We start from the raw sequence: 27,652 nt of genomic DNA, 5'->3' as shown, positions 1-27,652 counted from the left end.
TTCATCTGCGAAACGTCCGCCCCGATACCACCCACTCCGACCAGGGGCTCTCCCCACGGGTGCCACCCAGCCTCAGCAAGGGCCACCTGGCAGGATGACCATTACCGGGAGTCCTGATGCCCCAATGAGACGGGCATCTACTCCTTGGCCGACATGGGGAGGGTGCAGCTCAGGTATCGGCAGTACGATCCCTGTGTTGTCAGGGGGCTACAACCTAGAGGGTACATGACGACCCCACCACAAAGGGCTGGCTACCGTGCTGGATTTCGGGTGCCATGGAAAGCCCATCATGATCGTAGGTGCAGATGGGGACGCACTAAGGGCATAACTTGTGCAACCCATCAGGCGTTTAGGCCCAATTTGAGGAATAGTGGGTGTGGTTACAACACCGTGACAATGCTGAGTGCCAAGGTCTGAGTGCACTGAGGACCAGTGAGACACCACGTAAGGCGTCCTTCCCCAAAAGGCTCGTACTTCTGTAGAATTTTGAAAAATGGAGGTCAAACCCCAAGGGGGACCATCACACGGAAGGCTGAAACGGTTGAAACTCCTTTTAGTCGCCTCTTACGACAGACAGGAATACCTCGGGCCTATTCTTACCCCGGACCCGCAGGGGGGATTGGCTCTGTCCGTGAAGTTAAAAAAAGGGGAAGAAAGGTGTGCAGGTATTTTAACAATTCCTGCAGACTGGGATGAACCAGTGTCCTAACAATCTTCAAACCAATCTCGGAGGTGAATTTTACAACAGTCATTTCAAAGTGGTAATGGTACAACATTGAACAAACAACTACTCACCACTCAACACGCTCCCATTTCAAAGCTAGTATTGTTGAATGGTCGAACAAGACGATAAAAAACTGAATGTGAAGGAATTTAAGCCTTTGAGACCCAACAATATAATTTTACCTTTTTTATCGTCATAGTAAGCAACGAATACAAGGAGAAATTGTTGACAAGTAAACATTTAACTGTTCTAAGGAGGTGGTTCCACTTTTGAAATAATATTTTAAAATTTTTCACAAAATTAATCTTCATTATCACAGTAAACAATGAGTACAAAATGAAATTGGCAAAAAGTAAACATCTGTTATATAAGGCAGTTGTTTCACTACAGAACCACTAGCATACACAACTTTCAACCATCCATCATTTCATGTGGCATATTTGAAAGCAAATTTGCGTATCCTAGACACAATCCCAAATCTCTAAATATTCATAACTCATTATGCCTATAACGAGCAAAAATGGGGGCCAAAAAATTAATCAATTTTGTATCAAAGCTATAAAATACCCCAGTGATTTCATTACAAAATCACTCCTAAAAGCAGTAACACAAACTCAATGTTTCGTAACAATGGCTTTAGATACACTTACTTTCATTGTCAATTTTCTCAATACGGACACTATTAAAAAATGCACATAACAATGCCCTACAACAATGTAGCACTAAAAATGGCAAAAGCCATTGATACTTGAAGGGTTAATCTTTGACGATCATACAAATGGCTAGGCATTCTACCACTAATTACTGAAGAGTATAATCTGACTACTTATCATGTCAACTTTGTAAATATAAAACAAAATGCAAGCCTTAAAACATTCAAAATAATTATCCCAAAAGACCTAGAAGACACTACAGTGTCTTTAAAAAGGGGTGAAATTCCAACCACTGTAGATCAAGGCTGTTCATAACATTATTTCTCATCCATTAGCTAAAATTATTAGTCAGTCATTTGGGAAAGGGTACTTCCCGGATGTGTTAAAATATGCTGAAATAAGACTGTTGTCCAAGAGAGGCTCACCAGATGACCTGGGAAATTACTGCCCTATTTCCCTGCTGCCAGTTTTTGCTAAGGCGATAGAAAGGATTGTTGCAAAACGTCTTGAAAACTTTCTTATTGAAATGATATTACAGTTAAAAATCAGTTTGGATTTCAAAAGGGGAAAATTACAATAAATGCTATCAGGGAATTCACTGAAAAGAAGAGCTCCTTTAGACAAGGGTAAAGAGGCAGAGGTATTTTTTGTGATTTGACCACTGCTTTTGACTCGGCCAATCACTTACTACTTCTACACAAGTTAGAAAGATATGGGATTGTGGACAGGGCATTGCAGTGGCCCAAATCTTATTTGTCAGAAAGCAAACACAGAGTTATTCTAAATTCAAATGGGAAAAAAAATCATTCTCAGACTGGAAAAAGGTTTGTACAGATGTCCCACAGGGCTCAATTTTAGGGTCTTATGTTTTCTGCTATACATAAATGATTTATCTTTAAGCACTGATGTTCACTCCATTTTATCCGCAGGTGAAAAGTCGGTTTTAATTGAAAATGACAATTTAGAACAAATTATGACAATGTGGAAAATATAATGGTTTCAGCATAATGGATTAAAACTCAATGCCACAAAAACATAATTAGTGCAGTTCAGTGCTAAAACATTATTAGCATTTCACATAAAAACAGTGAACGGCAATCAGGAAATTGCTCAAGCACGTTACATAAAATTTCTAGGTCTAAATCTTGACAAAAATTTAAATTGGAAGGCACATGTGGACTTCTTAGCAAACAAACTAAACAGCCTAGCTTATGCAATGAATGTCTTATCTTGTTCCACCCTTACGGACACCAGGAAGATAGTCACCACAGCTACTTTGAGACTATAATTCGATATGGAATAATTTTCTGGCGAAACTCTACGAACAGCCTGAGATTACTTACTCTTCAAAAGAGAATCATAAGAAACTTGTTTAGTCCAAAAAAGAACAACATGTCGCCCATTATTTAAAAAAATTAAAAATACCCGTCACTCCTCTGTACATATACGAAATTTTTATTTTCATATATAAAAATCAAAACTCACTTGATAATTTTCATTTCAACCACAATTACAGCACTTGTCTCAGACACAAACTTCCCTCTCATATTTAAAATTTTATGCTCAAACACCATTGCACATGGGATTAATTAATTTACAATAAATCAAATAGCACAAATATGTTAAATATGGAGTTTGACCCACTAAAAAGATTGTTAATTAAAACACAAGTGGAAAATGTTATTATTCAATTGAAGAATTTATGCAGGGTTCGGCAATTTGAAATGAAAAGACACAATAAAAGATTATCTATTGTGTAATAAGTTGTTAATATATTGTATAAATTGTATTGCAAGCTGCAAATGATCATAAGTGTTATATATGTTCTTGTTAAATTGTTCATGTCTACAAATTCAGAAATGCAATGCTTAAGTATGTTATTTATTATAACCGTTTTTCACAGTAATTTGATGTGTCTCCAGTACAAAAATCTTAATTTGTAACTGTACATTATGAGACGAATAAACTACATTCTACGTCAAGATGAGGCCTATTGAAGTCTGTGACAATGGGCCTCTGAATACAGTGCACAATCTTATTAAGATGGTGAATCCACGTGCACAGAAGTTCAAAGTAGGTTATTTGTCGCATATTTCGAAATACAAAAATGTGATTGAGAAGAAGCTGAACTGGTCAACAGAGATATTTACAGTTTCCCAAGTGCAGCACAGAAACCTGAGAACTTACATCTTAAAGGATAGACACTAAAGAAATTGCACAGGGTTTTTTACACAGAAGAATTACAGAAAAGCTCTGAACCGGACGCGTTCCTCGTAGAGCGAGTCATAAGATGTAAAAGGAGCAAGGCATTATTGAAATGGCTTGTCTTCCCATCACAGCTCAACAGTTGGGTGAACATTCACAGTTTGCTATATATTAGAGACACACAAACCTCAAACCAAACAACAGCATGACATGAGTGCTACGAAATGCATCAGCAGATATGGTGATGACATTCTCAATAACCTATTTGTTGAATTTCATACCGTGTGTACAACTTCTGTGGACCTGAAACGAATCTGGAAAATCATCTAGCTCATAGTGACAAGGGAATTAATACACTAGATGATATATGCAAGAAGAATCCCTACTGCTCACCCACAAATAAAGATTGTTGTATTGTGTGCCTAACATTAGATGATACAGCCAAGGAGATGCGTCAAAGAAAGGACTTTGGTGTAGGACAACGTATTACTCCATTTGCAGTCAATGACGCAGTGCATGACAAACTTAAATTGCTTACTCAAACAACGGAAACTTCAGGTAGGAATATCAACAATGTAGGATAAGATAGAGTGCTACTTACCGTAAAGAAGACACATATAGTTGCAGAAAGGAACGATTAAAAAACACTCAATAAAGCTTTCAGCCGCAGCCTTTGTCAGTAAACACACACACACACACACATCTGGAAGGGGTGGGGAAGGGGTAGTAGTGCACTGGTGGGCTGGGATATTAATGCTGTCTGGTGGAGTGTGCTGGGACTAGACTGGCAACAGGCACAGTGTCAGAAGGTTATGCAGCAGGGAGGTGGGGAAAAAAGGAACATAAATGGAGAGGAATGGGGAAAGACAGGCAGACACATTTGCAGAGGGCTGCAGATAAATGGTGTGAGAGATGATAGGACAGAGGGGGTGGAAACTGCTGGGTGGAGGGTTTGGGGACAGTGTGTTACAGTATGTTAAGGTCAGGATAATTAAGGGAGGCGGAAAATGTGTTGTAAGGATAACTCCCATTTGTGCAGTTTAGGAAAGTTGGTAGTGGAGAGAATGATCCAGCGAAGCGCCATTGAAATCAAGTGTTTATGTTCAGCTGCATGTTGTGTCACAGGGTGGTCTGCTTTGCTTTTGGCCACAGTTTGGTGGTGGCCATTCATCCTGGTGGACAACTTGTTAGTAGTGATACCAATATAAAAAGCTGTGCAATGATTGAAGCAGAGCTGATAAATGACATGGCTGCTTTCATGGGTGGCCCAGCCCCTGATGTGGGTAGGATAAACCTGTGACAGGACTGGATTAGGATGTTATGGAGATTAGGTGGGCGGCAGAACACCACTCACAAAAAGCCACCCTCCTGAAATGGTGTTGTGTCACTCACCCAACCTCCAAAACATCCTAGTTCATCCCTATGCCAACTCCTGGCCCTTGCCACAAGGATCATATCCCTGTGGAAGACCCGGGTGCAAAACCTGCCCAATCCATCCACCCAGCACTTCCTATTCCAGAACAATCACAGATTTATACTACCCCATCAGGGGCCGGGCAACCTATGAAAACAGCCATGTCATTTACCAGCTCAGCTGCAATCATTGTACAGCATTTTACATTGGTATGACTACCAACCCAGCTGTCCACCAGGATGCATTGGCACCACCAAACTGTGGCTGAGAGGCAAAGTAGACCACCTGTGGCACAACATCCAACTGAACCCAAAACACTTGATTTCAATGGCTGCTTCACTACCCGAGCCATCTGGATCCTTCCCTGCAGCACCAGCTTTTCCGAACCGCGCAGACGGGAGTTATCCGTGCAACACATCTCCGCTTCCGTGATTATCCTGGCCTCAACCTACGGTAACATACTGTCCCCCAAATCCTGCACCCAACAGTTCCCACCCCCCTCTGTCTTATCATCTCCTCCCCATTCTCGTCTCCCCGCCAAATTTATTTGCAGCCCTCTGCCTACGCATCTGCCTGTATTTCCCCACTCCCCTCCATTTTTGTCCCTTTTCTTCCCACCTACCTACTGCACAACCCCCTGACACCGTGGCTGTTGGCAGGTCTAATCCCTGCACACTCCACCACAAGGAATTTGCCTCTCTCCCCACCCGTACAACACTGTCACTGTCCCTTCCTCTTCCCCTACCCCACCCCCTCCATATTGCTGCTTGCACCCAACGTGATGTTGCATTCCAGTCCAAGATGCTGGAGATTGCAATTATGTGTGTGTGTGTGAGAGAGATGTGCTTTCCCCCCCCCCCCCCCCCCCCCCCACTGATTTCTAGCAAGAGGAGCTGCCATCTTAACTAAAGCAGTAAAGAATGCACGTAAATCAGAGAAGCAACTACAAGAGGCCTAAAGACATAGTAGGACAGTGGAGGCCCCACACTACTGGTAAAGGACTATATTGAAAACTGTGCAGGAAAGGGCTTGAGCAGTCAAAAAAGCTCAAAGCAATACTACTGGACAGACCACTAATGAACAGATCTGCTTAAAATTGTCAGAAAACTCGAAATCCCTAGATTTCTTGGTGTGTTTATGCAGACTATATTGCCAAAGACATTGTGGAAACCCAAAGAACGCAGGATCATCAATTTAGCTGCTGCGGGAAGATATGTGACTCATTGGACCGCATATGTAAAAAAATAAAAGATACTATCTACTACTTTGGTGGCATATGCTGGCGCCAGCACACCACACAGCAAGGATGTTACTAGAGTATCGATGAACGCCAATGACAAGACTCGCTGGAAACCACGCCACCAACACCTTCTCAGACGCCAGTATTTAGGATCACTGCCACGGACCGGAGGGGCCAGTTTAGCCAGTGAATGTAGCCAGTTAGTTTGAGTCTCTACACTGTGGAGTTCTTGCATGTCACCGAGATGGAGCCGTAGATTTACCCTCAACTGCAGAGACAGGCAGCACATAGCAACCTTATAGTGAACATAGCAGACTTCTACTTCAACAGCATTGAGGCTACGTAGATTATACAGAAGAGAGCTTGTACCACAGCACATTGAAACTTGAGCTAAGTAATTCTTTGTTTATGAATAAAGAATCCAGTTATTAACTGAGTGCAGTTTGTGTTACAGAATGAGGATACTGGCCACCAACCAACATCCTCTCCTTGCTTCCCATGGTGCAGCTCTAGAGAGATGAGACAATATAAAAGCAGCTAAAGAGAATACTGCACTAAGACCACCAGAAGAATTGTGTCGTTACTCTCCTATCAAGAAATGAGTTTTCTACAATTTTCTATGCTACCAAGACTTGACTTCAGATCTCTTCTGTCATCTATGTCTAACATTTCTCCTGATGGTTGCATAAAAACAAGCAGTAGGCAGTTCACTGCATCAGTTGAAGTCTTACAGTTTACACTCTAAGTTTAAAAGAACATTCGCCCTATGTTGAAAGCAAAGCACTTTCTTTCCAATAGCTCAAAGAAACGGGGAGGTGTTGGGGGTGAGAGGAGGGGGGGGAGTACAACATTACTTGGTATTGAAATGTACTATAGTATAGATAACGTCAATGAGGCAAAACAATAACTGTCACGGAGGAGGTGAAGTTGTGGTAATGCCTCCTGGCTCCCATGATATTGAAATTTAAATGTGTTTGTAGCATAAGGTTTTTGAGCTACATGCAAAACATTAATATATTATTTAAAACAGAAATAAAAACAAAAGAAGAGAGAGTAGCTTATCACTACTACGTTTCTTGGGGGGGGGGGGGGGGGGGGGGGGTCAAGTGCTGGAGAATAATACTGGTGAGATTTACAGGTTGTATCGGCGAGTGGAGATACTACCAGTCATTACGATTTGTGTTCAGTGTAATATCACGCAGAATCTGTAGCATAACAACACATTCATCCAAAATATATACGGATTCTTGCTACAGTGTGTCCACATGTGTTAAAACTGTGTAGGGTGCCAAGCAATCTCATAAACTACCAGTGACTGCTCCAACATTAGACCATCTCAAACTGAATACAATGGAAATCTAGTCCAATTTTGCAGTGAGGAAATTACAGTATGTCTTCATCAGAAGCAGCACCATAGGTATAAAGTATATATACTGTTTCCACATCCATAAGAAATTCACTTTACAGTGGAAGCAGATTGTGATAACACATGAGAATTAAAGAGTTTCTTATATCAATAGGATTGAAACCTCATAATGACATGACTCGATATAACAACTCCAGTTCAATATGATGAGCTTATCATTAGCAAGGGAATATTTTTCCACAAACTTTAGCTTCAGCAACATTCAATAGGTAATAACAAAGAGATAAGAATTCTTATTCAGCATCAAAATGGTTTATCAACTCCATGCAAATTTCTATATTTGGAAGGAGTATTTATGCCCAAGAAGCCTCCAGCAGCAGCAGCAGCAGCAGCAGTGACATCGCACCTTACACGCAATGTATTTGCCTTTTGTTCAAGAAATAAGATACAAACTTAATGGTGGCAGAATCCACCACACTATAAATGTAGGAATCACATCAACTCTCAAACATACATCTTTTCATCAACATCAGATCACATTGCCTTACAAAATGCTGTATGGTTCATAGATGGCTCCTTTAGTATGTGGTATCCCGTTAAAATGTTAAAGGTTCTTTGAGGATAATATGCACATCATTATGAAACGCTAAACAAAATAAGCTGATTTTCGAAGTGCTACTGATAACAGCTTGAAGATTCTAGAAAAAGGAGAAGAAGAGCATAAAATTGTGCTGGATTAATTGCTGTGGAAAGTGCCGTATATACCTCTATCAGATGAAGAGAATCTGAAACTTTTAGGTGTACTGAAGTCCGGAGTTCAATTGCCATTAACTTTCCATTCATTGGAACTGTTTGAATATCTAATCCTTCCAGAGTCATCTCACCTAGTGTAGACACATTCAGCTAGGAACATCTCAATTTATTATTTCAGAGCTGCACGTGCACTGTGAGGGGATCTGAAAAAGGATCTGGGCATATCTGACAGCTTTAAACTAATCAATGCTGAGCTCCCAGCTTTTCCCATATGATGCCTTACAGCCTGACTGGGACAAAAAATGTGTACGGGCTATTGTATGACACATGCATAAGGTTTTGCCCATCTTAGTATGCGATGGACGACTGTTTTGGATGAGTAATCAGCCCACGGGATTTATCAGCCAAAGTGATTTATACACACGGTGAATAAAAATTTGTTCACTCCGACTTCGCAGTGTGATTACCTCACATACTAGCAATACAAAAATGTGTATCTCAAACTTTCGTCTGCGTATAATATTGGCAGTAGTTGAACATTAAAGACTGGCAGTTGGCAAACCTTCTAGTCACACATATGGTAACTATGTCTGTCAGAATATAAGACTAGTGTTGTGCAGTTTGTGCAGTGGATAACGTTTTGGGTTAGCATGCAGGAGGTCAAGGATTCAATTCTGGGTCAAAGTGCATTTGTTTATGTTTGCAAAGTGTAGTCTGCTTGGTATGGTGCCTGGCGTCTTAATCATCATACAGTGATTACTGTGGCTATTCCACAAAACATTTGCAATTACCTACTACAAACACAAAAATGGAAGTACAATCGTTTTCAATACTCAGCTTTTAAAGGAACCTTTTGTATGTCGAGTTTGCAAATTGTTTGGCACCACTGCCTCAACTAGATTCCAAATCTGTTTTAATGTGTACCCTCCTCCAATGGACCCATCAATTAGTATCAACTATTATTCTTGCCATGTTTATGTCCATTACATTTCTTTAGGGGCTTCATGTCACTTGTGAGGCTAGCAATGTGCATTGCAAATAATTTCCGAACTCTGTTCCGATTTGTATGTATTATCACCATGGAACTACTAATTATGCCTTTCAACACTGAGTCTGATAAGTGTACACTGTTTATTATTATTATTATTATTATTATTACTATTATTATTATTATGACCAACGGAAATATGGAAACATTACATCCATTACTGTTAGGTAAACAGTGTAATTCGAAATGAATGTTGCACAATTAGCAGTGTTGGGATGAATCACACAGAACAAAAGCTGTACGAGAGGTGATGCGCAATGGGTAGAAAAACCCGCAGCAACTAATGATGTGTTTATACTGTATGCACTGTTCAGCAGGCTGCTAATGGAGTAATTCGCCCGTGACGGACTCCACATACATTTGTACACATGTGGTATCTTCTTCTTGTGTTATTCTAAAAGATTGTGGCAGCAGTATGGCATACACAAATGATGAATACGTGGATACACTGCAGGTCCTTGGTGCATCTGGTAACCAGGTTTGTGTTGCCACTTGAGAATATGTCCACTACATATCCTGGTTGATGTCATCCAGACAAAAATGTTTTTTGTCATCTGGAGCTTTGCCTTCAGGAGACAGGTTCTTTTCTTCCACCATTTTGTGATAGAGGTTGCCTATGAACTCGCTGTGCTCCAGCTACTGAGGAAGCTGTTCTTGTGATCATACACCAAGATCCCCAGTGAAGTACAAATAGCATAGCAAGGCAGCTGCGTGTCTTCAAATGCGTGGTCGGTGATGTGCTGCACAAGCATGAGTTGCACCCCTTTCATTATTCTTTAAACACAACACCTGCATCCTACAGACCACTATCTGCACAAGGAATTCTGTGAATGGTTCCAAAAACAAAAGGAAGCCAACGACGACTTCATAAACACTGTAATATGGTCAGATAAAGCAGCGTTCACTCTTGAGGGTGTTTTCAATATGCACAATGTCCACCACTGGTGTGACATTAACCTGCATTTCACACCGCAACCATTGATATCAAGTTTGCTTTGGCATCAATGTCTGGGCCGGTAAACTGACAGAAAGGAGTTTGGGTCCCTATTTATTTGCTGACTAGATGACTGCACGATGATGGATTCCTCTCAAACTCTTTCCTGATGCACTGGAAGATGTTCTGCGTTATGTTCGGCAGAGGTTATGGTTCCAACATGATGGTGCACCTTCATGCTTTGGAATTAATTTGCAATGTTATTTAGGCAGAACATCTCCAGCGAAATAACTAGGATGGGAGGTCCAGTTGTATGGACTCCGCCATCACGTGGCCTAAATCCCCTGGATTTCTTCTTGTGGGGACATCTGTCAACACATGTGGAAGAACTGATAATGCATGTTTATGCTGCACCTGTATCTGTGGATGCAGCCATGTTGCAAAGAGTTCACAAGGTTGCCGCAAGTACCCTCAAGTGAAATTCCCTGATATTTCCTTGATTTCCAGACAAGTTTAAGCATTACTCCCTGACAAATTTAGAAATCTCAGGGGTAAGACGTAAGTTGATTCCATCTTTACAGCTACAGTAAGAGAAACAGTAGTGTCAAACAAGGAAATATCTAAATGAAACTTGCAAGCAGATGGTGTTTCCTAATGTGAACAAAAATCTTAACATCAACACTTTTGTAATGAACTGTTTTTAGATGGAGAAAGCAAGCCAAATGGTATATGCATTTCATTAAGATCACTGATGTTATTTTATTTTAATAAAACAAAAGCCATTTGGTGAGAAAAATACGCATTTCCTTGGAGTTGTAAGTCAGATTTAGAGTACCTTCACTGATTTCAGAAATAAAACTCGGAATAAAACAAGCCTCCTGAAAGAAGTCTATCAGGTACGGAAGAGTTGTGTGAACCAACAACATAGGGGCTACCAATAAAATGTTGGTTCTCCTATGTTCATTACTCTTTGTTATTACCCACTGTGTTAAATCTATTATTTTTACAGGCATTATGTGGTTTTTATTTTGAGCAATACAAGTACAAGCGTATAAACTGCCAGCTACTGCCACAATTTTCTTCTTCTTATCAGCCATACTTTCTAACATATAAACTATTTTTGAAAAGCCAGAATGTACTAGAATAAATATAATGTCTATAAAACGCCACACTGTGCAACGTACTTGCGGTGAGACAGTTGCAATTTCTGAAATCCATCACCCATGGCTTCTGGCCTGCCGAGGAGCACTGAAGTCCTGGGTCCATGGATAAACCACGAAAATCCACTGGGTTATGCCACACACAAACAGACCCAGTCTGTGGGCAGGTCGGTGAGACTAGGCTGGACCTGCACATTAGTGGGAAACGAAGGGCTTTAGATCGGCAGGCCCGATCCATTACAGATACCCACAGAAACAGCCTGCAGTTTTGGCGTGTTGTAGAATTCCTCTAGTGTGGTAAGCTATTCATCAGTCACAGACAATATGTTGTTGAAATGGGATCGCGGTGATCACTCCATGCAACAGATCAAGTGTGCAAATACTCTGAGAATCAATAATACTGAGGATAGGTAGCAACTCACCGTAAAGATGAACCCTGAGCTGTTTCAGCCACGTAGGAAAGACAATCACACTCTCACAACTAAATTTTCGGCTATAGCCTTTGTCAGGCAATGAGAGCGCACACGCGCGCACGCACACACACACACACACACACACACACACACACACACACACACACATTCACTCAAAAACAGTCATGCACACACGACTGGTGTTTCCGCAATCTCTGAGAATCAGATCCAAACAAACCATTCTTCACACCTCCCTGCCTCTCGTCTGTAGCTGCTAGGCTAGCGGTGACAGATGGTGGCAGCACTGACTGCAAGCTGCAGGCAATGGTAGGAAGGGGTGAAGCAGTAGTAATGACGGAGTAGGCAAGCTGCACAAGTGCTCAGCTGCACCCAACCAGTGATGATGCGTGACATCTCAGTAAACAAACAATTTCAGCTACTGAGACCAAAAATGATATTTTTTCCAGCGTTTCTTTCAAATTTCCATGACATTTGTGGACTTCCCTGATTACCCGAACCTGTGACAACCCTGGTCCAGAGCTGTATGATCCAGTGGGTCACACAATGTTTGGACATGCAGGGGGTTCGTTTTGAGCATCTACTCTGAGGAAAACATATCCTTTTGTAAATGCCATGCAGTCATTAATATGGAAATAATTATTGTCACTGGTCGCTAATGTGTTGCATCTTAGCGGATGTACCGCATGTAGGGTATATGACTAGTAGATGTTGAGTTATTTAACCTTGCAGTCATCATTAGCATTACAAAATATTGTTTTTGTAGTTATTCTGTCCTATGACGTTCGCCATTACAAAACACTGCACTGTGTAAATATCGGATACAGGTGGCTTAAGAAATGGTGTATATTACAATATTATATGGCAGAATAAAACTGGCAAATAAAATCCCCAAAATGCTATCCACTGCACCAATGCACAAGCACAACAGTATCCGAACCCTTGTGGGAATCCAGTTAGGCTGTGAGCAAGTGGATGAATAGATAGAGGACAGTAATCTGTAGAATGCAGCATATGGATTGGATGGTGGACATGCTCGGATATCTGAGGCAGCTACGACAACTGCTGGTGCAAAGTGGGAAATCTGGGTTCTACTCCCACTCCAACACAAATTTTCACCTGCTGCCATTGGGTTCGCTAAATGCCCCACTGCAGATACATGTTGGGTATTTCTTTCATCACTTATAGTCATGATAGACTGTTCGACCTGGCATTGCGTCGAACAATATTGAATTCGAGTCATTGCAAAACTTCTCTGTAGGCATCACAACATATGCCTTATTGATACAAGATCATCTTGTACACTACTTGCTCCATTAAACAACTTGTGGAGTATTTTTCAATGATGCCTCAAAGAGCGATCATCGTCGCAGATGCACATGGATTTTATGATGAATTCAGATGATTTGTGTTTAAAGATGTTGCATTCAATGTATTCTCCAATGTCGGACAAGTATTAATGAGGTATTCTACAATCATTGCTTCACCCAAAATGTTTAGTTCAGTGGGGTGTGATAAATCTTGATAAAGAGAAGTGTGGTTGACACAATTTTACCACTCAAAACCCTGGGATGGTGATGGAGCAGAGTATGAAAATACGATGTCATCACTCCAAACTTGTGATCATAGAGACAGCATAGTTTATGTCAAGGTTGTGAGAAATCTTCCTGGTTTCAAGAAATTTATAAAAATACGTCTAATCAGAATCTCAAAACATGCATACGTTCTGCCCTCAACCAGCTGAAGGAGAGAATATATGGACAATATGAGTTTATGAATGCTTCAGAAAATGTACAAATAGATTGAATTCGTTTACCAGTAAATAAACCCTTTTTTAAAAAAAAAAAAAAAAGAAAAATTAATAATTATTTGTTAACGTCATATTTTCCACCTCCTCATATCAGTCTTCAGGTATGTAAGTAACATACATTGCATATGCTCCTCATGAAGGATTAGGGAAATAATTTTAGAGACTTCGTCAATATGACGTAAGAAGTGGAAGAGGTCAACTGCTACTTGCATACATGGGCCCATGCAAGCCTCTCTGTATATGGTAAAACACCAATCATCCAATACGTGAACTGATGTACACAAATTATCTGGAAAGTGACATCTTTTTCTATCGTCCATGTCTCTTGCACCAGCAAGCTTGAGTGAGTACAGTGCAGCTGCACCCGCAATGGCTGTAGCCAAGAGCTGGAAGAGACTTGTTGAATCATCTGGGTGCATCACATATCACAGGTGCTGCAACACACGTTTGCAACAGCTCAGCAGAACCACCAGCCATCTGATGTCATAGCCAACCCTCTTGGACGCCATCACATCAAAAATATCACTCTGCTTCTTGGATTCCTTATGATTCACGTACACAACTCTTCAGAAGCTTGGTGAGACAATACATCGGAACAATACACATCACCAGATCCGTATGTCCTGATTATGCAAAGTTTCAGCTCATGACAAAGAAGTGGATCTTCCCATATGAATACCTGAATCCGTTGGAGACTCCACAAAATCACATTGCCCGATATAACTGCATTCACCAGTAAACTAACAGGCACTGCCATAACAGATGCAGAGCACAAGCATGTGGTGAATGTTTGGTGGGGTTTCAACACATTTCATTAAGAGGGATACGCTAAATTGTACATGGGGACAGATATGCACTTGAAAACAGACGTTTCTGAGAAATTCCAGAGTGTATGTACAAACATGTACTTACATACACTCTGGATCCTGCCTTCTGTTACACTGTTCCAGAGCTTTTGTGTGTGTGTGTTAAAGAAGGGCACAGAAACATTGAACTGTTGCTGATAGTAATAAGTCACTTTTATTTAATTTTTTTTAAATGCGGGATCCACAGGGGACTTTGGCAGTGTGTCCGCAGGAACACAAAGGCGAGTAACTTGTGAATTAGAGAGTAGCAGTACAGGCTATTTGACAATTTGAGTTACATTCTTTACTTAGATGTAAGCAATCTTTGCAGGCATGTCATGTAACAGTCTCTACCATTTGGAGGGTTCCAATGGCTGCCCAAGATGAAATCGTCGAACTGGAAAATAAGAGATCTCATGTGGTTGCTGATGCTGGTGTGGATTATGTCCTGGAGGTAGAACAGGTACATACCACCAATTTATAAGATATATGCAGCGACTTGCTGCTGTGATTGGTGCATTTAGTCCTGCAAAATGGTTCTGTCCCCAAGCTGATGACAATGCTGGGGAATAACAGAGATACATTATACATTACAGAAACCTTGAGCAGCGTCTCAGGCTGGGGACATGACTTATTAGAATCATCCACGGCATCTCCTCTGGCAGCATCCCTGGTTCAATGAAAGACTAGTCACTGTGGAGAGGACTAATGGTTCAGTGGAGTTCACAAAGCCTGTCTATATCAGTATGCATATTCTGAGTCTCTCCAAACTCCACATGCACTGATTCCAATACAAGTTTGCAAAACCAAAAATCACCGATTCCTTTATATGGATACAGAATGTTTCATCTACTGAGTGAAGATGCAATCCTTATGAAATAATTAGGTACAAACCTGAGAAATTCAACATGTTTGGACATGTGGCTGATAATGACTTATGGCACAACACCTCAGAACAAGAATGTTATCAGCCTGATGAAAGACAAGATGAATGGCTCACAGGTTGTGGAGTCCGTTGTGGCTCAGATCAAAAATGTATGCATACCATACAGCAGCAGGTACCACTCAAAGACAAACAAAGGGTATGCATTGTGCAGTCTCACAGGTTCTTACAATCAAAGACCCCTCAAAGTGGACTTTCGACAGTGAGACCACAAATACTGCACGACAACTGAGACTTGGTTTGTCATGCCATAATGGCAAGCATTTCTTCTGTGGGATGGACGGGATGGGGACACTCTTGTTCTCACTACTCTATTTACATTTTGTGTGCTTGCAAATGTGCATTAAGTTTACTATGAAAGCATTTTTTGCACACTGTATGTGCTTGCGTGTGTGTGCGTGTGTGTGTGTGTGTGTGTGAGAGAGAGAGAGAGAGAGAGAGAGAGAGAGAGAGAGAGAGAGGGGGGGGGGGCACACAATGTATCTAAGCAATCAGGTGCTGTTGGGTAATTATCCGATATCAAATCAGTCTCTTCCTCTGTTAGTATTAGTATGATGTACCTCTGCATGTAAGCAATCAAGTACTACTAGTCACAGAAAAAAAATGTATTTTTAATGACAATAAATCAATAAGTTAAATTTTTATATATATCGGTGTTATCATTTACAAAAGACCTTGATCCTTTCATTATTGAAGTTACTGCAGGACGGAAATAAATAGGAACAATTTTTTGTGTAACATTTTTTATTCTCTCTCTCTCTCTCTCTCTCTCTCTCTCTCTCTCACACACACACACACACACACACACACACACACACAAACACAATCACTCAGTTCAAATAATTATTTTCTATGTGTCTTGAATTCAGCCTCTATCGTATTCAGGATTATAAATGCAATTACATACATAGGCACTCCGTCAGTAAATTTAGCCTCCACAAATTTTATGCTTATCGGGATTTCAGATGGATACTTTAGTGTTGGATGAACACTGCCTTTTATATATTGTTCTAATTTATTTATATTTACACTAATCACACACAAATAGTCGATAAAGTTTCTCATTATGCAGCTCTAATATAAGGACACCAGTGACTTCACCTGCCGCAATCAGTAAAGCATTGTACAAGTCGTTTATATGGCTGCACTTTCAGCTTTTAACTTCAGCACAGCCACATATCAACAACTGATGGCTCATCCCTTAAAATGCTAATGTGAATAAGAGTATGTGACGGGTTATATTCAGTCATGATCTTTCTCTCTATCATACTACAGAGATAGTCCCATTTGCAGCCTGCATACTATAATCTAGTACCAAGACTCTGAATATTCTCTATCTCAATCATTGCATCAAAATCACTGTGGGATGCTAGGCACTGTGGATAGGTGGCACTCAATGGTAGTGTGGATCGGCTGTGAGGCATACTGTGATAGTCTGTGCAGTCGTGATAACACTGGGGTCTGGATGGCGCAATGGTTACCGCACCAGCTTAGTAAGCAGGAGATCCTGGGTTCGAATCCCGGTCCAGTACACATTTTTGTTTGTCGCCGCCGATTCTGCTTAATGTCCCACCACAGCTGATAGCAGTGATCCCTCTTTGAATTTACATATAGTGCTAGGTCTACATTAATAGTTTAGATTCACTTGCAGCCAAATTGTATGTATTTGTGATCTGCTGCCATTCACCGAGACTGAAGTTCTGGTAGCTGCTGTGGCTGGACAGAGTCCTAAGTATAATGAAACAACAACAACAAATAATAATAATAATGGATGGATAAAATACTTAGTAATAATCTTCTTCTTCCCAGTTGATCACTGCTGCTGCTGCTGGCACTTTATATAGTACGAAGTAAGGCAGCAAGTGATGATGCTCTTGGGATTGTATTACAAAAATTAAAGTTCCTCGAAGGGTGGGGGGCCAAGCTAACACATCATTGGCAGACAGCACAATGACAGCTACAAGTTATTTTTCGGGGGGGGGGGGGGGGGGGGGGCTTCACAGGGCAATGACATGATGATTCACAATTCCAGGAGTGATAATGTCACGACGCTGGTGCACATGTTAGACTGTGATGATGCCAGAATTCCAGGAGTGATGATATCATGGCCTTGGAGCAACTGTCCAAACATGATGATGTCAAAATTCCTGGAACATTGATGTCAAAAAAAGTGCTAAAGTCCGTGTTTTTGGCCAGAGCTGACAATGACCCTCCACAAATAATCTGTTGCCAACATATCCCTATTATCCCATATTCATTTGCCCACTCTAGCCTTAAGAGCTGATGGCACAATACTAAGTGAATTCTTACAAGAGAAGTCTGCCTGTAGACACCTGAAAGGCAGATGGCAATAGATAATAGAAGCAAAGACAGTCGTAGTCACACCAATGGTTCAGCCCTGTGCTAAAATAGAAGAAGCTGCGCAGTTCACCAGAATGATGGGGTCCTGACATCCTGATGTTACTGAAATATCGTAACGTATTTACAGCTGTTGTTCATATTTTGGCTTTTATTTTTAGTCCCATGTTCTACATGCTTTGTGGCCATATACTAGCAAAGAGAGGTCCCCCAGTGTTGGGATCCACTTTTTGAAAGCATCTTTATGATGATGTAGGTTAAGGCCCAGGAATCACATCCTGCAGCCATTCATCCTGGTGTGCCCAAGTTTACAAGTAACTGACAGAAGAAGAAGAAGGAGAAGGAGAAGAAGAATTGGAATTTTAAGCGATGCTCAATAACGTTAAAAAAAAGTGTATACTTAACAGTAGAATCTGAGTAATAGCTCAAAAGCACGTGAAATTTTTAGAAATCTTAGATGAGTTTATTTAATGCCCAATGATTAGCTGTAAGTGATTGCTTTTCCCTCATTTTTTCTTTCTGTTTATTTATTCATTTATTTAAAAATAACAATTTACTGAATTCAAGAATCATTAAATCTCAGCCCTGTAATAACCACAGCACAATTTTATTGACCTGCATATTACTATTAAGCACAGTGCTCTAGAGAAACAGGGCACATTTCAAACCTACCAGACATGAAGATGTCAAAGAGATGCCTCAGACCACCATGCTGTATGAACATCTGACTCCACGTCACACCAGCCTCTTTCTCATTCTCTGATGCTACAGCTGAAGTTGCTGAACCAGTATTGGCATTTGTGGCCTGAAAATTCAATAAGTTTGATGCTTCAAGTGTAAGAGAAATTATCAAGTAAAGTGCAAATCAAGCAAATCCTGTAATTTTTTTAAATTTTGTAAAATTTTGGATAACTGTTTAAGACTAAACTGTTATTCTGTAGAAGAACAGAATAAACATAGCAAACATATAAAAATGAGTTCACAAAAAAAGATATCATAAAACACTGCTAACAATGTTTCAACTAAGTGACATATAACCAGCAAAGCATGCACAGAAAAGCAACAGAGAACACGTAACTGAAATCTTTTGTAACAGAAGTTAATTGTTTCAGAGACAAGGAGAAAAATTTAGAAAGGGAAAACAAAGTAGTGAATGGTGGCAACAATGAAAATTTATTTAGGCTTTACAGCCTTGAGTGAAACACAGTGAGTCACTATGATAAGATTAGGATGACAAAGTGACTGATCATTCATTAAGCATAGCTGTACATGGAAGGGGGTGGCAATATTTTGCTATAAAGTGTGCACACAGTATGGCTGTTATGAGCATTACATGCTACACAGATTCACACTCTCCTTGTTAACATGCAGTATTAAGTTCAAATTGCCTTATGGGAATAACTTTTATTATTTTTCTGCAAGCTTTTGTGCTGATATCTGATAGTCTCTTGCAGAAAATGACCAAGTAACACATCACAAAATAATGGATCATAACAGTTTTTTCACAGCTACAAATGTCATCTGCAACAGCTACAAATGTCATCTGCAACAGACTGTAATAACTCTTCAGAGATAGTAGAACAATATGACAATGATGAACAGAACAGGATGCCCGACAAGGCTCCTTATTGGATTGATTGCTGCTATGGTAGATGTCTTTCTGTAAACAACTGGTTACAATTACTTTGTTAGGATCCCAATACAGGAATGAAATACAAACAAGGAAAAAATATTACGGTCAAATATCTTGTCAATAACACAGTCATTAAAAGAGAAGGAATTTTTCCAGATGTGACGTGGATGGGGAAGAAAATTGGCAATGTGTTTCTTCAGAGAATCATTTAGGCATTCAGCCTAAACATTTTACGGAAAACAACAGAAAATCTTAATCAATATGTTCACATTGTACCAGCTCATTAAGTAAATCAAACCATGAGCTGTCAGAACAGGTGTTATGAATTCTGCTGGTACTGTAGCTTCAGTTGGTCTCATCTCACTCTGTGGCCATTGTGCCAAGAATGGTGATGGAATCTGAGACACATTAAATATACTTTCCATAGAACATTGACCCAATGGAGAAGAATTGTGTTAGGCAATTAAATATTTACATTTTTCAATGTGAAACACTTGGCAATAACCAACTTGAGTCTTATTAAAATTGTATATTAAAATGACAGCAGCCCTTTTAATTTAAAATATGACTGATCTACAGGAACATATTAAGAAAAACATCAATTTCTGAGGTTTAACTGCAGTGTCCCAAGATGTGACCATGAGAGGCCATGCAACTGCCTTCTAATTACTTTGAGAATCTTTTTGCAATAATGTTCTGAGGCAGGAAGTATTTTTTCCCTTTCTTTATGGAGAGGCTTTCAATATGGTGACGAAATTAGAGAACACAAGAATACCAAGATGCTGAACTGTTGTAATTAACTTCAAGGACCTATACTTGACAACTGCCAATAATATTTGAAATATCATATTCTATATTAAATTTATTTTACTAGCTTGGTCTGCTTTGACTTACCCTCCAAAACACTTTCATAACGAACTCTCTCTTGCATTTCATTTGAATATGAAGTGACCGCAACAGATGAACACATCAAAATTCACCTATACCAGTGGGCCTATTTGTCATGTAGAACAGTGCTGTTCAACTAATCCCTTACAATTTACAGGAAAGCAGGTAAATCATAAAATATGCAACTTATTTACTAAGCCTGTTCTCATATACCTTGCAATTTTAAATGATATAACAAAAATGAAACAAATGTTACATTACAGTCAATGTAGATAGTGACACTTCTCCTGACAGGTGGTGGTTGATCGACAGACATCTACAAAATCAGTGTCACTAACTTTCAGTACACGAGGCTCCTTCATCTAATAATACAGTGGGATACATCTTTTTGGAATTCTTTCCAGCATCTCCTGAGTGGGCCATCCTGGAAAACTTTCCCATACGATCCCTACACCTTTGAATCCTCTCTCAATAGCTGGCTGCAGGATTTGCTGGCTAGGGGATCTGTCAATTCTTTAGGTTTTCAGCAATTTTCTGCTAGTTGGTAGATAAGTATTTTTCTACCACCATTTGGTAACAGTTTTGAAATTTTATGCATATTATGAAAAGTGAGACATCAGACCTGCTGTTTTATGTTTCTTTGGGTGTCCTTGTAATGATTCACATTCCACTAAATAAATTATAATATCATAGATTATTTCACTTAAGGTACTCTTATACTTTTTTAAATGAAAATAAAGTTTTAAAGAAAATTATCTGTTGCTTACCTTGTTGAATTGTGTTTGTTCCTGATTCTGTTGATGCTGTACAGAATTCCCTCCATTTCTTTTAGCATTCTGAACTTGCTGATGAGGACGACTCAATGACTCTACTATATACAGAGAATACATTAATTTCTGTGGACTGGCTGGGTCAAGCAATGATTGTAATGATACCCGTTCATCAGACTCTCCAAGCTTTTGGAAGCCCTGAAGGAGGACAGGATTTGTAGGAAGAAGCGTTAAAATGTCCCATACACGACGAGACAGCACTTGTGCTTTAGTATGTGGAATGTGGTGCTGGAACAAAACAACGATAGATATATAAACACTGCTTTTGATCTTCCAAGAAATTTATTAAGTACTGCAGAGGTAAATGTTTAGACAAGGTATATTTCTAGCTTCTGGCTCTCAACTTTCATACTTGTACAGGGGGGAGGGTGGAGGGGGGGGGGGGGGGGGGAGGAGGCCAGAGCAGGGTAGATATGTATAATCAAACAAAATTTTCCAAACAAAAATCTCAGAAAACGACTGTTGTAGAGCTACAGTTACTAAAATACAGTCATTCAGTGCCAAATTCAAATAAGTCTGTGAGTAGGTGACGGTGAATCTCTCTGGGTGTGTCTAGCAGTGTGGTTCTGTTCAACAAAGCTGCTGCAGTGTTACATTTGAACTGTTGTGCTTCACTGCACTTGAATTTCAAGCACCTTCTGTAAAATCATGATTTGAGAAGAAAAGTGTGAGGCTAAAGAAATTTATTTTCTTTTTCACCATAGTCTTAGTTCATACTAACCTCCCCCATGTTCTTTTTAGAATGAAATTTCTTTCATGATGTCTGTACATTAGCAAAATACAGCAAAACGTGGGCTTTGAATTCCATCAAAACCGCAGTGCTGTTTCTGCAGTACAGCTTAACATTGTAACAAACTGATGGCATCACCAAACAATGGAAAATCCATATGGAATAATGGCAATTTTATGAAAAGGATAGACTGCTTTAGAAGAAGAGCTTTTGACTGAAGGCTTAAATTTATAGCAGTCTTTTTGTTGTCCCTGTCTGTGGCTCAACTTCTCTATTAATCACATTACCGCTGTTTTAGTCCAGTTGTTTTCATAGTCCAGCTTTATCCAATAAATAACAAAACATTCGCATACAAAGTAACCAGCCATGGATAGGAATTTTAAGTTCGCCTTGCTTTGACTATTTAGCTGAAATCATTATCTTCAGTTAATTTAATTACAAACTACACTCTTTAATGTAAGGGTAATGGTAGGGGCAAATTATTGTAAATGCACACATTTCTGCATGCTCATTGCTGATTGGCTGACATTTTATGGCCAGAGCTTCACAATGGTCATTTTCAAGCTACGGTTATGGGCAAAAATTTGTCTATTTGGCATACCCTAGCCTGTTTTGACCTTTAGCATCACAATATCTTTTCTCCATCCCAAGTATACAGAGAAAAACACACTTCGATAAGTATTACAAACAGTGGCTACATGACTTAAAAGTAGGAATCATGTCCTTCTATCACAAACTGACAACACTATAGGATGAAAAGCTTATGGTTGGTAAACAGAATATAACAGGCAAAGGCAATAACCGTCTGTGAGATACATGGACTGTTTAGTACATTAGGTAATACAAAGTCACATGTACAAGGGCACCTGGAAGGAGGAAGGGTAGGGTTTAATGACCAACTAACAACAAGATCGCTAGACCTGGAACATGTGTCAGAAGTGGGGAAGGATAAGGAAGGAAATCGATCTTTTCCCTTTCATATGAAGCATCCTGGTATTTGTTTTCAAATAATTACAGAAATAATGGAAAACCTAAATCTGGATGGCTGGATGCAGATTTTAACTAACATCCTACAAAATGAAAGTCCAGTGTCTTACCATTGGACCACCTCCCCTGGTAGGGCATCTGGAATTGGAGAAGGCACTGAATAAGACAGTTAAAACAGTGCAAAATGAGATAACTGTCATAAACAGAAAATGAATGGGAGACAGTAAGAAATGACTATAACATATAAAGGAGATGATAAAAGCTCTGTTAAATATAAAAAATTGATTGGGAAATGAGGGGCAAAGGCAGGAACAGGTGCACTTACTAAATTTATTTTTAATAGTGTCTGAACACCATTGTTTTGTAAGATGTTAAAAAAAAGCAACAATGGGAACTTTTAGTATGAATGGTGGGGGCACTAAACGTAAGAACCATGTTTGTACGAAAGCATCACACACGTGCATCATTCAATAAATAGCTCACAATGCAGTAATTCATTCCCTATTTTCCAGGTCCATCTCATCCCACTTTTCTGCTTCATTTGGATGCTGTTGGTTTTTGTCACCTTTATTCTTCAGACAATGGAAAATCCAGGATGGATCGTAACAATATTATGAAAAGGAAAGTAGCTACTCATCATCATTTAGTGGAGATGTTGAATCGCAGATAGGCACAGCAAAAGACTCTCACAATTAAAGCTTTCGCCCATTCAGGCCTTCGTCAACAATACCCCCCCCCCCCCCCCCCCACACACACACACACACACACACACACACACACACACACACACACACACACACACTGCGAGCTGCAGTGCCAGTGCATGATGGGAGTGATGACTGGGTGGGGATAAGGAGGAGGCTAGGGTGTGGAGGGGGGAGAGATAATATGGTGGAGGTGGTGTACAGTGAAATGCTGCAGGTTACACGGCGGGCAGGGGAAAGGTGTGTGTGTGTGTGTGTGTGTGTGTGTGTGTGTGTGTGTGTGTGTGTGTGTGTGTGTGCGCGCGCGTGTGTGTGCGGGAGGGGGGAACTAGGTGTGAAGGTGGAATGACAGCTGCATAGTGCTGGAATGGGAACAGGGAAAGGGCTGGATGGGTGAGGACAGAGACTATGGAAGGTTGAGGTCAGGAGGGTTATGGGAATGTAGGATGTATTGCAGGGAAAGTTCCCACCTGTGCAGTTCAGAAAAGCCAGTGCTGGTGGGAAGGATCCATATGGCATAGGCTGTGAAGCACTCATTGAAATGAAGGATGTCTTGTTTGGCAGCGTGTTCAGCAACAGGGTGGTCCACTTGTTTCTTTAACACAGTTTGTCGGTGGCCATTCGTGTGGACGGACAGCTTCTTGGTTGTCATGCCCATGTTGAATGCAGCACAGTGCTTGCAGCATAGCTTGTAGATCACATGATTGGTTTCACAGGCAGCCCTGCCTTTGATGGGATAGGTGATGTTCATGACTGGACTGGAGTAGGTAGTGGTGGGAGGATGTAGGTCTATTACAGGGGTATGAACCATGAGGTAAGGGGTTGGGAACAGAGGATGTGCGAAGTTGGATAAGTATATTGTGTAGGTTCAGTGGACAGAGGAGTACCATTGTGGGAGGGGTGGTAAGGATAGTGGGCAGGACAGTTCTCATTTCAGGGCACAACAAGAGGTAATCGAAACCCTGGGGGAGAATGCAATTCAGTTGCCTGAGTCTGCAGTCGTGTGTGTGAGTTGCATTTGCGTGTGTGTGTGTGTGTGTGTGCTCTATTCTTGCTGATTGCCTTAATGGCTGAAAGCTGTAACTGTGTGAGTCTTTTTGTTGTGTCTATCTGCGACTCAGCATCTCCACTATATATTGAGTAGCAACTTCCCTTTTCACAATATTGTTACCTTTATTCTTCTTACATTTGTATTACCTTGTCAAAATCAGTGATTCACAGGCAAGGTGGTGTTTCGTGCTTACTGTTACATCCTAAAATTTTCCCATTCTATAAATAGTCTGCTTGTTCATTTTCCTGATTAAAACCTAGTTTTTTTTTTTTTTCTATGTTGTTGGATATAATTTTAAGAATATCTTCTACATTATGGAGAAGCAGCTGATAGATATACAGTTTTTCCTGTCTTCTTTCATTTGAAAGTGCAACAACTACATAATTTGTTCCATATTTGGGACATACAATCAGTAAATAATTATGTCCCTTGTACTGATTTTCCCATGGCTATAAACACATGTAACAAAAAACTATTGACTATACTATCTTCAAACACCTAATGGTTTTATCAGCTCTGGAAGATCAACATTTTTCATTATTAATTGTGTGTGTTTTTGATTCATCACGTACGTGTGTGTGTGTGTGTGTGTGTGTGTGTGTGTATGTGTGTAGCTTATGGATGCTCACGGCGTCTTTATCAGCACCCTTACTCTCATTAAAATGAACAAATGTGGCTAAAATCTCAGAAATTGTTCCACATTCATGTACTCAAATTAATCACACAATTACTATCTGACAAGCAGTGAAACAACAGAGGAAGAGTAAAAGTAGCTGTACATTAGATTTAAAAACAGGTAAAACACGCAGAGGGGTAAAAGAAAGGCAAAGACAAATGTCACTAGCTGACTACTAATAAAAAGTATGGGTGAGTCTCACTCTACTAACATATTAAAACCATCTCCCTAAAATCTTAAGAAAAATGCTGGGCTATTCACAAAACTTTAAAAACCGAACATTTGTTTGAACAGTACCTAAAACAGTTCCGATCCATCACCAAATCTGCCGTGGCCCATTGGTCAGAAAATAAAACACAGTCCAATAAAATGTGGCACACAGTGATCTGTACACCACAAGCACCACACATTGGAGTGTCATCTCACCTGAGCAAGAAGACATGCGTCACAGGGCTATGCCCTACACGAAGACGAGTAAGGACAACCCCATCCTGCCAACATGGCTGGACTTACGTATGCCACAGCCATGTTGTGGGCCTTAGTAAATGGAGCATACTGTCTGTCGCTATCAGCCACTCAACCTCCTGCAGCCACAAAACACTGGAGCTAAACAGAGAGGCTATAGCATTCAGGGGGATGGCACACTGAAATAACTGAGAATCATGACACACCTCTTTGGCTGCTAGATCCACCCCTTTTTTCCCCCACAACACCCTTGTCCCCTGATAGCCAGCAGAAAGACACCACCTTCCTCAGTCATTGTACATGGAGGAGGGCATCTTGGACATTCTGAATCACTTTATCTGCTGGGTAAAAACATTTCAGAGAAAGAAGGTCACTCAGAGAATTGCAATAGACAAGAAATTTAGCACTGGAAGAATCTCCCATCTATTCCAGTTGCAGCAAGATTGCATATAATTCTGCTTCAAAGACAGTAAAGTCTTGAGGCAGTTGAACCTTCAGGATATGATATGGTAAAAACAGAGCAACCAACTGAGGACCCCTGTTTCAACCCATCTGTAAAGACATGGTTATAATAGAGGGAAACATTCCACGTAGGAAAAATATATCTAAAAACAAAGATGATGTGACTTACCAAATGAAAGTGCTGGCAGGTCGACAGACACACAAACAAACACAAACATACACACAAAATTCAAGCTTTCGCAACAAACTGTTGCCTCATCAGGAAAGAGGGAAGGAGAGGGAAAGACGAAAGGATGTGGGTTTTAAGGGAGAGGGTAAGGAGTCATTCCAATCCCGGGAGCGGAAAGACTTACCTTAGGGGGAAAAAAGGACGGGTATACAGTTGCACACACACACATATCCATCCACACATATACAGACACAAGCAGACATATTTGGTCTTTAAATATGTCTGCTTGTGTCTGTATATGTGTGGATGGATATGTGTGTGTGTGCGAGTGTATACCCGTCCTTTTTTCCCCCTAAGGTAAGTCTTTCCACTCCCGGGATTGGAATGACTCCTTACCCTTTCCTGATGAGGCAATAGTTTGTTGCGAAAGCTTGAATTTTGTGTGTGTGTATGTGTTTGTTTGTGTGTCTGTCGACCTGCCAGCACTTTCATTTGGTAAGTCACATCATCTTTGTTTTTAGATACATCTGTAAAGACAGCTACATAGTTGTGGTGCTCATATAAAATATCAGAAAATATCACACAAAAAACAGAAGCAGGCATGCAGTTTCTCCTGTATTGCACCAAATGTAAAATTACTCTGGGACTCTGCAGTAACCAGACTGGTAGACAGTTACAACCTTGGATTTGGGGTTTACTTGCTCCACACCGAGTGACTCCAGCACACACTGTACGCGGATCCCAAATGGTACTGTGGCTCATGGATGGGTCGGAGAAAAGCGTTCCAGAGGCAGACAAGCAACAGTATGGTAAGTGGGTGAAATCGGAACTGCGAGGAATTTACATGCCTGATGCACCAAGAGGAGCCACCGCCGGATGGTGAGTGGCAGTTCTCCGGACTCAGTAAAGAGACTGGGTATGGGACTTGTCCTGTAAACTCCCGTGGCCAGCCGAATCCCCTCATGGTGGAGAGTGTCAATAATCTTCAAATAAGAAGGCCTCACTGATTTATACATCGTACATCTGTAGTCCAACCATAAATGCATGAAAACTCTATAAAACTGGAGCAGACGCGCTCTGCTCCCCAAGACCTGCGGCAAAGGCACTTTGTAATGTTCAGTGCCTTGAGAGTTCTGACATTCAGGTCTCTCCGATGTGGCAACCACGACAATT

General features: G+C 40.5%; 1 protein-coding gene and 1 non-coding gene across 2 annotated transcripts in view; one reads left to right on the top strand and one right to left on the bottom strand.

The window, feature by feature from the left end:
• Positions 1–27,652, bottom strand: part of LOC124602586 (ubiquitin carboxyl-terminal hydrolase 34) — a 499,996-nt gene that overhangs the window by 251,802 nt on the left and 220,542 nt on the right. Inside the window, exons 22-23 of the mRNA XM_047136330.1 lie at positions 21,173–21,463; positions 18,557–18,689 (exon numbers count right to left, since the gene is read on the bottom strand). Of these exons, the coding sequence (XP_046992286.1) occupies positions 18,557–18,689; positions 21,173–21,463 (424 nt within the window). The remainder of the gene's footprint in view (positions 1–18,556; positions 18,690–21,172; positions 21,464–27,652) is intronic.
• Positions 16,986–17,059, top strand: Trnat-agu. The gene has a single exon. It is a non-coding gene; the product is annotated as a tRNA-Thr (tRNA).

The sequence above is a fragment of the Schistocerca americana genome, chromosome 1 (assembly GCF_021461395.2).
Source record: "Schistocerca americana isolate TAMUIC-IGC-003095 chromosome 1, iqSchAmer2.1, whole genome shotgun sequence".
Classification (NCBI taxonomy): Eukaryota; Metazoa; Arthropoda; class Insecta; order Orthoptera; family Acrididae; genus Schistocerca; species Schistocerca americana.
The sequence above is the reverse complement of the archived record's forward strand: the minus strand, read 5'-3'. Positions and strand labels throughout refer to the sequence as shown.